General features: G+C 48.8%; 1 protein-coding gene across 1 annotated transcript; it reads right to left on the bottom strand.

Moving 5' to 3' along the window:
• Positions 1-6,152: 6,152 nt before the first annotated feature.
• SLC39A1 (solute carrier family 39 member 1) lies at positions 6,153-7,964 on the bottom strand. The gene is made up of 2 exons (XM_033233955.1): positions 7,938-7,964; positions 6,153-6,870 (listed from the first exon to the last, which is right to left on the bottom strand). The coding sequence occupies exons 1-2, from the start codon at positions 7,962-7,964 to the stop codon at positions 6,376-6,378; spliced, it is 522 nt and encodes a 173-aa protein (XP_033089846.1). The 3' UTR covers positions 6,153-6,375.
• Between the last annotated feature and the right edge of the window lie 2,208 nt (positions 7,965-10,172).

The raw sequence follows: 10,172 nt of genomic DNA, 5'->3' as shown, positions 1-10,172 counted from the left end.
ACAGAAAGAGCTCCATCCACGTTCTCTGTGGGTGTCCAAGGGGAGGGCTGAGCGCGTGATGGAGGGGACTGTAGGACAAGATGATTCTGTCTTGGGGAGAGAGCCAAGCAGGGTTCACGGAGCGGGTACCATTAGATCTGGACCTTGAAGGCTGGGAAAAAAGGGAAATGGGATGGGGGGAGGGCATTCCTGGCAGATGACATGGCCTGAGCAAAGGCAGGGAGGCAGGACGTGCAGGGCACATCCAGAGATTGATGAGAACTCAGGGGAGGCAATAACATGGGTGCAGGGATGTGTCGTGGTGAGAGATGAGGCCAGGGGATTTTCAGTGCCAGACTGAGGTGTTCAGACTGTATCCTGGGGACTGTCATGAGCCATGAAAGGTATCAGGACAGAGGAGGGACTTGGAGAGATTCAGTCACCAGTGTGATCAGATCAGAATGTTTCTTTATGCATTGGGCAATTAAAGAATTCCAAAGCTTTTAGTTCACACAAATAAGACTCCAACAATCCTCAGATGCACATCTCTGGACAATTGTTCAATTAGTTCCTCCAAATAAATTCTTAAAAGTGGAACCCTTGAACCATATAATTGGCATTTTTTATATCTGGGTTAGACACAGATGGAACAATTCAATCATTTGCCCTCGAAGTGGATGTGTCTTGCCACAAATATAATGGCCAGTATTTGTGGAGCTCTTGCTGTGAGCCCCACTCTGCCTGGATGCTTTCTGAATCATTTTGTCTGTAATCCTCATAACACCTTTAGGTCATAACAGAGAACTATGCAGAGAGAAAACCAATGCTCAGAACATTAGGTAATTTGCCCAAGGTCACACAGCCTATGAATCAGCCCCCGACTGTGTAGAGGGGCATGGACTGGAAGGGCAATGGGCAAAAGCAGTCCTAGGCTAGGGGAGGTATCAGGAGTTGGAGGACTGTGTGAGCTTGGGTCAGTGACTAACTCTAGGAAACAGAGACCTAACAACATCCATCTCAAGATGAGGTTATGAGGATTATTATTATTTTTTGTACCAAGTTTCTGTTGAAGGTTGTTAAGATTAAATGAGTCACATCGTATGAATTGCTTAGAACAGGACCCGGTGTCCACTATGAGCAATTCACTAAGAGTTTATCAATAACCAGTTTGAATCGGCCAACATGGGCACGTTGGGAGGTGCTCCCCCCTTGTGGTTATTGCTAGTATTGCGTGAAGATGACCACCTGGCACCCAACTCCCAGCATGCTCTGAGACAAAGGCCACAAAACCTGGGGGTGGGAAAAGACCCCGCCCCATCCCAGCTGGGGTCTGCTCCATCCTCTCACACAGGGGATGGTGATTTCTCATCACAACCACCATCTGCCACCTTCTGTCTGGTTGACTTCTCTGCACCTGTTTCCCCACCCATATTAATAACTTAGCACAGAACTGATAGCCACAAAGAACTGGCTCTGGTTCCCTGCCCAGGAAAGAGACAAGCTTTCCCTAGAGAGAGGGCTTCCCACTTGTACATGGTTAGAGTGTTTGGAGGAGGTATTCCAGCTCTGTGGATGCCCCTTCAAGCAAGGTTGCCAGGCAAAATACAGGATGCCCAGTTTAGTATGAGTATGCCCCATGCAATGTTAGGGGCACACTTCTAAAACATCCTTTGCTGTTTATCCAAAATTCACATTTGAGCACCCTGTTATTTGCTAAACTCAGCAATTGCCCCTGGGAGTTTGGGGCAGAGGCAGGGGCTGGGGCTGCCTGAGAGGGGGCAACTACCCATTCTGTGCCAGGAACCTGGGATTTCTCACTTCAGCCCTCCCAAACTGGTGGGAGGAGTCTCTGTTGCTAGCTCCACTTCACCATGAGGCCAATAGCACCTGAAAGCTACACAGGTGATGTGTGCAGCCTCCAGGATAGATGTGGGCTCACAGAGGAGAAGCAGAGACCTCCACAGGCAGCTACTACGCAATGGAGGGAGTGTTGGCCTAGAGGGAGCCCAGTGTGAAACCACTTTTGCAAAAATTGTAACAGTGAGAAAATTTTGGCGGTGAAAGAGATCTGATCTAGCCAAGTCCTAATCTTGCCCTTGGCCTTCAAGCTGCCCCTAATTATTCCTGGGCTTAGGCCAAGCTAACCTAGGGGTCAGTTTATAGTTTAAATGGTGATAGCCCTTCCCCAAAACTCAACCACCTTTGCGAAGCTAATAAGAGACCACCAGGGTAGGAGAACAGAGAAGGCTGAATTCTCCTGAGGTGTACACATAAATGATAGCCAGTCATTATTCCAGAGATGAGATGATATGCAACTTCCCCAAGTACTCCTGCAGATAACATCACTATTTTAGAACCTAAGATTGGTCTTTTGTTGTTATTTTTGTCTTGTTTTGTTTAGAAACACCTTTCATTTGGGTAACATGTCCCAACACAGGTCAGTTAATAAAATAGATTCTAAAGAACATGGCCCTATGCACAGCCTTCCCTCCCTGAAAATAACCTTTGGGAATAGGCATTCCCTTTCCCCCTTGGGCTCCTCGAATTTATTCAAAAGGATGTTTTGGGAGCTCAGTGTTTATCATCTGGGCAGGGGGGTACCATGTCCATGTCCCCGTATTCCTGGGGTACAGCAGCGGTAGGTGGCTGCAACTCTCCAACCCTCTCCCAACCCCGGCCCAGCAAACATTTCTCTCCCACCCCAGGATCTGGGACCGAAAGAAAGAGCAAGCAGGACCCCTCCACTGAGGTGCTGGGCAGGGTTCAGTGGCACATCACTGTGCTTTGAGAAAGAGGGAGGGGATTTGTTTGGCACTTTACAAATAGGGTGAGCAAGGCCAGGTGCGGTGGCTCACGCCTATAATCCCAGCACTTTGGGAGGTCGGGGTGGGCAGATCACGAGGTCAGGAGTTTGAGACCAGCCTGGCCAACATGGTGAAACCCCATCTCTACTAAAAATGCAAAATTTAGCCAGGTGTGGTGGCGGGCACCTGTAATCCCAGCTACTGGGGAGGCTGAGGCAGAAGAATCGCTTGCACCCAGAAGGCAGAGGTTGCAGTGAGCTGAGATCGTACCACTGCACTCCAGCCTGGGTGACAGAGCGAGACTCCTTCTCAAGAAAAAAAAAAAAAAATAGAGAGAGAGAGCAGGACTGGAGAGAAGATATCAAAATGGCAGGGAGAGATCATGTGGCACCAGTCCCCTAGAAGAAGGGAAGAGGGAGATAGATATGAGAGTAGGAGCTAAAAAAGTATGAGGCCTCTGCTGCAAGTGACGAGTGCTGAAATGGGGTAGAACCAACAGGACACTGACTCTGGGTTTATGCCCTCTCTATCCCTCTATCCCACAGCAGCCGTGTGCCCACCTGTAGCCTCCCATGTCAGCCTGTCCCTATGTATAGTGTCCAACTTCTGATTCTAGCAGTCAAGTGTCTTCCCCAATCCTAATATCAGAGGCTTTCAAACCAGAGTGACTCCATCTTGAGTAGGGACTGGATAAAATAAAGCTGAGACCTACTGGGCTGCATGCCCAGGAGGTTAGGCATTCTTAGTCACAGGATGAGATAGGAGGTTGGCACAAGATACAGGTCACAAAGAGTTTGCTGATAAAACAGGATGTAGTGGCCAGGTGCGGTGGCTCACACCTGTAATCCCAGCACTTTGGGAGGCCAAGGTGGGTGGATCACTTGAGGTCAGGACTTTGAGACCAGCCTGACCAACAGGATGTGGTAAAGAAGCCAGCCGAAAACCACCAAAACCAAGATGGCGATGAAAGTGACCTCTGATCATCCTCATTGCTCATCATATGCTAATTATAATACATTAGCATGCTAAAAGACACTCCCACCAGCACCACAGCAGTTTACAAATGCCATCCATGGCAACATCAGGATGTTACCCTATATGGTCTAAAAAGGGGAGGAACCATCAGTTATGGGAATTGCCCACTTCTTTCTAAGAAAACTGATGAGTAATGGTTTAATATATGTTTTTTGTTTGTTTGTCTGTTTTTTGGAGATGGAGTCCCACTCTGTTGCCCAGGCTGAGGTGCAGTGGCGTGATCTCGGCTCACTGCCACCTCTGCCTCCCGGGTTCAAGCGATTCTCTTGCCTCAGCCTCCTGAGTAGCTGGGATTACAGGCACACACCACCATGCCTGGCTAATTAGTTTGTGTTTTTAATAGAGACAGCGTTTCTCCATGTTGGCTAGGCTGGTCTCAGACTCCTGACCTCAGGTGATCCACCTGCCTTGGCTTCCTGAAGTGTTGGGATTACAGGCGTGAGCCACCGCGCTCGGCTTATGCTTGAAAGTACCATTGCAAAATTATAACTGAGACAGTGAAAGAGATCTGAACTAACCAACTATGTCTTGCTTTTTTTTTTTTTTTTTTTTTTTTGGAGATGGACTCTTGCTTTGTTACCGTGGCAAGAGTATAGTGGCACAATCTCGGCTCACTCTGCCTCCTGAGTTCAAGCGATTCTTCTGCCTCAGCCTCCCAAGTAGCTGGGATTACAGATGCCCACCATCATGCCCAGCTAATTTTTGTATTTTTAGTAGAGATGCGGTTTCATCATGTTGGCCAGGCTGGTCTCGAGCTGCTGACCTCAACCTGAAGTGATCTGCCCGCCTCAGCCTCCCTTAATGCTGGGATTACAAGCGCTCCACCATGCCCAGCCGCATCTTGCTTCTAACCTCCAAGTTGTCCTTGTTCATTCCTGGGCATAGGCTGAACTAACTTTGGAAGGAACTTAGTTTATAGTTTATAGTTTAAAACAAAGAAGATAACAGCCCTTTCCCAGAACAAACCTCCTTCTTGCCTGGGGACTAGACCGTCTTGGTAGGACTAACAAGTTAGCCAAAAGATTATAAATTGTGGTTTAGGAGTCATGCAGCTGGAGGCGACAAGATTCTGTCCCTCCCCAGGTTGCTCCTGGGGGTAACATTACTATTGTAAAGCCGAAGATCAGTGCTTGAGATATTTTGCAGACCCTGCACTTGATGGATCAGCTGGCACCACACACATCAATAAACTGGCTCGGCCGGGCGCAGTGGCTCATGCCTGTAATCTCAGCACTTTGGGAGGCCAAGGCGGCGGATCACCTGAGGTTGGGAGTTCGAGACCAGCCTGACCAACATGGAGAAACCCCGTCTCTACTAAAAATACAAAATTAGCCGGGCGTGGTGGCACATGCCTGTAATCCCAGCTACTAGGGAGGCTGAGGCAGGAGAATCGCTTGAACCTGGGAGGCGGAGGTTGCAGTGAGCCGAGATCGTGCCATTGCACTCTAGCCTGGGCAACAAGAGTGAAACTCCATCTCAAAAATAAATAAAATAAAATAAAATATATTGGCTCATCTGATCTTGTGGCCCCCACCCGGGAACTGACTCAGCACAAAAGGACAGCTTCCACTCCCTATGATCTCATCTCCGACCCAACCAGTCAGCACTCCTGACTCACTGGCAGCCCCCTACTCACCAAATTATTCTTAAAAACTCTGATCCCCGAATGCTCGGGGAGACTGATTTGAGTAATAATAAAACTCCAGTCTCCCTCACAGCAGGCTCTGTGTGAATTACTGTTTCTCTATTGCAATTCCCATCTTGATCAATCGGCTCTGTCTAGGCAGTGGGCAAGGAGAGCACGCTGAGCAGTTACATGATCAAGAAATAACTATAAGTATAGTCAGTCAAGCAGCCCATGCTGCTGCTCCTCTGTCTGTGGAGTATTCATTAATTCCTTTACTTTCGTTGGGTTTTTTTTTTTTTTTTTTGAGACGGAGTCTCACTCTGTCACCCAGGCTGGAGTGCAGTGGCGCAATCTTGGCTCACTGCAACCTCCGCCTCCTGGATTCAAGCGATTCTCCTGCTTTCAGCCTCCCGAGTAGCTGGGATTACAGGCATGCGCCACCACGCCCAGCTAATTTTTGTATATTTAGTAGAAACAGGGTTCACCGTGTCAGCCAGGCTGGTCATGATCTCCTGATGTTGTGATCTGCCCGCCTCGGCCTACCAAAGCGATGGGATTACAGGTGTGAGCCACCGCGTCTGGCCTTCCTTTACTTTCTTAATAAACTTGCTTTCACTTTATGGACTCACCTCGAATTCTTTCTTGTGTAAAAGCGAAGAACTCTCTCTTGGGGTCTGGATTGGGACCCCTTTCTAGTAACACTAATGTCCCCAGTCATGTCTCTAGTGACTAAACCATCTCTTGTTTCTTAGGGCTGGGACCAGTCTCTCTTGCCTGCCCACTTCCCTCTCATGGATCAGATAGTCCCAAAGGCTCCATCCTTAGCTCCTAGAGAAAGCTTTGGTCCTTAGAACCTCCCTTCCCATTCCTTCCTTTTCCCCACACACTGGGGCAGGGAGGGAGAGGCAAGGGCCTCTCTTTCAAAGCCCCTTAGATTTGGATGAAGAGCAGGCCAGTGAGCAGGGCACAGCCTGCTAGGAGCAGAATGACTTTGAGGATCCTTTGTTCAGAACTGGCCAGCTCCTGGGGCAGGATTTCCAGAAAGGTGATATAGAGAAAGGTGCCAGCTGCCATGCCCTCTAGCACAGACTGGGCCAGCTGGTGCAGAGGTCCTGCCGACTCAGCCAGAGCTGCACCCAGCCCGATGCCTAGAGGTGTCATGCATGAGAAGAGGATCCCACAGCCAGCCACCACCTGTGCCCTAAGGTGGCTCTGCAGCAGCCGCAGGGACAGGCTGACAGCCAGGATGCCCTTGTGGAGCAGCAAAGCCAGGCGCAGCTCTGTGGCCCAAGCCCCGTCTTGCTGCAACCCCTTGAACACTAAGTATAGAGCCAAGGAGAAGACCAGTACATGGGCACACAGGGCTGAGGGGGCTGCTGGGGCTCCATTCGCCTGTGGAACCCCTGGCTCTTCATGAAGATTGGCCTTTTGAGATATCTTTTTTTTTTTTGAGATGGAGTTTCTCTCTTGTCACTCAGGCTGGAGTTCAATGGCACAATCTCGGCTCACTGCAACCTCTGCCTCCTGGGTTCAAGCAGTTCTCCTGCCTCAGCCTCCCGAGTAGCTGGGATTACAGGCGCCCATCACCATGTCCATCTAGTTTTTATATTTTTAGTAGAGACAGGAGTTTCATCATGTTGGCCAGGCTGGTCTCAAACTCCTGACCTCAGGTGATCCACCCACCTCAGCTTCCCAAAGTGCTGGGATTACAGGTGTGAGCCACTGTGCCCGGCCTTTTTTGAGGTATCTTTTCAGGTTTTTTGTATGTCTGACACCTATGGTTCCACCTGGACCTGCCAACTGCTCTGCGGCCTCACCCAGAAGTGACTCAGCATGCAGGATCATTTCCCACACCCTAATCATTGCAGCCTCAACCAGTCAGCAGCAGGCCCCGTTCCCTAGCTGCCCCCACCACCCTTCCTCTAAACTACATTTGAAAAACCCACGCCCCTAAATGCTCCAAGAGACTAATTTGAATAATAAAAAAACTCCAGTCTCGGTGGCTCCTGCTTGTAATCCCAGCACTTTGGGAGGGCAAGGCGGGTTGATTACCTGAGGTCAGGAGTTCAAGACCAGCCTAGCCAACATGGTAAAACCCCATTTCTACTAAAAATACAAAAATTAGCCAGGCGTGGTGGCGCATGCCTGTAGTCCCAGCTACTTGTCTCCTTGAGACAGGAGAATGGGTTGAACCTGGGAGGAGGAGGTTGCAGTGAGCCGAGATCACGGCACTGCGCTCCAGCCTGCGCGACAGAGCAAGACTTCATCTCAAAAGAAAAACAAAAACCAACAAACAAAAAAACAACTCCGGTCTCCTGTTCAGTCAGTTCTGCGTAAACTTTTTCTCCACTGCAATTCCCCTGCCTTGATAACCCACTGGGTGGTTACAACAGGAGCTTCCCAAGCCAGTTAGAGGGGGTCAGAGGTCACCTTGGGTTGGAGAGCAGGAACTGAGGGACGAGGGGGCTGTAATCAGGGTAGGGCTGGTGGACCTGCAGGACAGGCTCGGGGAAAGGCATGGAAGGGAGTTTCCCAATAGGAGGGAACAGTATATGAGAAAGCCTGGGCAGGAGAAACACCAGATCTAAGGACCCAAAAAGAACAGAATGGCTGAAATGAAGATTTGGGGTGGGGCAGTGAGAAGGGTGTGTATGATAGGGGTGTTATCCAGATCACCAAGGGACATGAGAACCACTATGAGGGTCTGGACTCTATTCTGAACATTTTAAGAAGTGGCTGGCCAGAGAGAACATTTGGAGAGGAACAAGCTAGAGGCTGCTACCATGATATATGTCTAGAGGAGATAAATAGGAGATGTGGTGCCAGAGTATTGGGGACAGAAGCCACAAGAATGAGCGGGAGCAGCCAGGGCAGAGAGAGGAGGGCCTGAGCCCAAGCTTTTAGCACTGGGGTGACAGCCAGAGAGGTAGAAAGAAATCTGGAGGGACAGCTCCAGATAGCCAGGAGACATAGCTGAGGCTGGCTTTCCCTTCTCCCTATCAGGCAGTTTTGGGGCGGGAATAATAGACCAGGCTTGAGTCTTACTTGTGACCATATATGCTGGGAAGCCTTTGCCAGGTCACTTGCCCTCTCTGATCCTTAGAATGTAAGTCTGGAATGGGGAGCAGTGTTATCCACTGTGAAAGGAAAATAAATCTGGGGACCCCAAAATCACTAAGCCAAAGGGAAAAGACAAGCCAGGAACTGCGTCAGGCAAACCTGCCTCCATTTTATTCCTAAATAAGATAGTTACAAAGATTAAAAAGCTACATCCCTCACGCACATTTTGCCCACAAGGAAATTCCTTGTGCGGGACAAAGAACAGAACTCAAAGTCATCCCTCTGCTCACCTGAGACAAATGCATATCTGATTGCTTCCTCTGCCCTATTGTTTAGGTAAAAATGCAGCTTCACTGAACCAGACTAAAGCATAAGTGACTATTCCTTTAACCCCGGCTCACATGTAAATTGTGTATTCAGTGACAGGCAGGCTGATAAGCACCCAAAAGAACGAAACCTTTTATTTCTTATCTACCTATGACCTGGAAGCCTCCACCCCACTTCAAATTGCCCTGCCTTTCCAGACCAAATCCATGTACATTTTACACACATTGATCGATGTCTCATGTCTCCCTAAAACGTTTAAAACCAAGCTGTGCCCCAACCACCTGGGGCACATGGCATCAGGATGAGGCTGTCATGGGTGCGTCCTTAACCTTGGAAAAATAAACTTTCTAAATTGATTAAGACCTGTCTCAGATACTTTTGGTTCACACTACCTACCCCCTGGGTTAGCAAGAGAGTCAGAAGAATGGTGGTAAACCACAGGCTTTCCCAGGGTAGGGAGACGCTGCCTTGTCAGTTTCCACGGTATGAATGTGTCCGTCATGGCTTATTTCAGGCTTTCCACATAAAGTGATACACAGTGGCACACGATAATGTGGTCTTTCCGCCAAACAGAGTAGATGTAAATAAGCTCCCAAGAGCATAGATGATAGTAAAGTGTGGTAAAACAATTATGAGGCAATACGTTTTGAGCATTTACTTTGTTTTTTAGTACAATGTATTTAAATCTAAGTTTGTATCATTTGATCTTTTCATATTGTTTGTTTAATTAATTAATTAATTAATTAATTTTTGAGACAGGGTCTCACTCTGCTGCCCATGCTGGAATGCAGTGGCATGACTACAGCTCACTGCAGCCTCAAACTCCCAGGCATAAGCAATCCTCCCATCTCAACCTCCTGAGTAGCTGGGACTACAGGCATGCACCGCCATACCCAGCTGATTTTTATATTTTTCGTAGAGACAGGGTTTCACTATGTTGCCCAGACTGGTCTTGAACTCCTGGGCTTAAGCAGATCACCTGCCTTGGCCTCCCAAAGTGTCAGAACTACAGGCATGAGCCACCACACCCAGCCTACATTATTTAATTTTTAATAATGGCTGTGTCTAACAATGAGCTCATAAAATTCCTGAAAAGCTAAGAGTTGGCTGTGATCCCTACCAGCCAGCTGTGACATGCCACTCACTGGTCTATAGGCAAGAGGATGTTCAAAGTAAACCTCCAATGGGTCCTCCTCAAGAGGCTCAACCTCTGCCCTAGGGGGCTACTCGCTTCTCAAACATTAAGGGGCAAAGGCAGGAGTGCTCTGAGCCCAGCCTACCCAAGGCAGCCACAGCTTTGGAGGAAAAATGCACTTCTTTCCACCCCTCCCCACCCCTGC

The sequence above is a fragment of the Trachypithecus francoisi genome, unplaced genomic scaffold (assembly GCF_009764315.1).
Source record: "Trachypithecus francoisi isolate TF-2019V2 unplaced genomic scaffold, Tfra_2.0 Lachesis_group14, whole genome shotgun sequence".
NCBI lineage: Eukaryota > Metazoa > Chordata > Mammalia > Primates > Cercopithecidae > Trachypithecus > Trachypithecus francoisi.
Note: the sequence above shows the minus strand (reverse complement) of the source record. Positions and strands in the feature narration are given on the sequence as shown.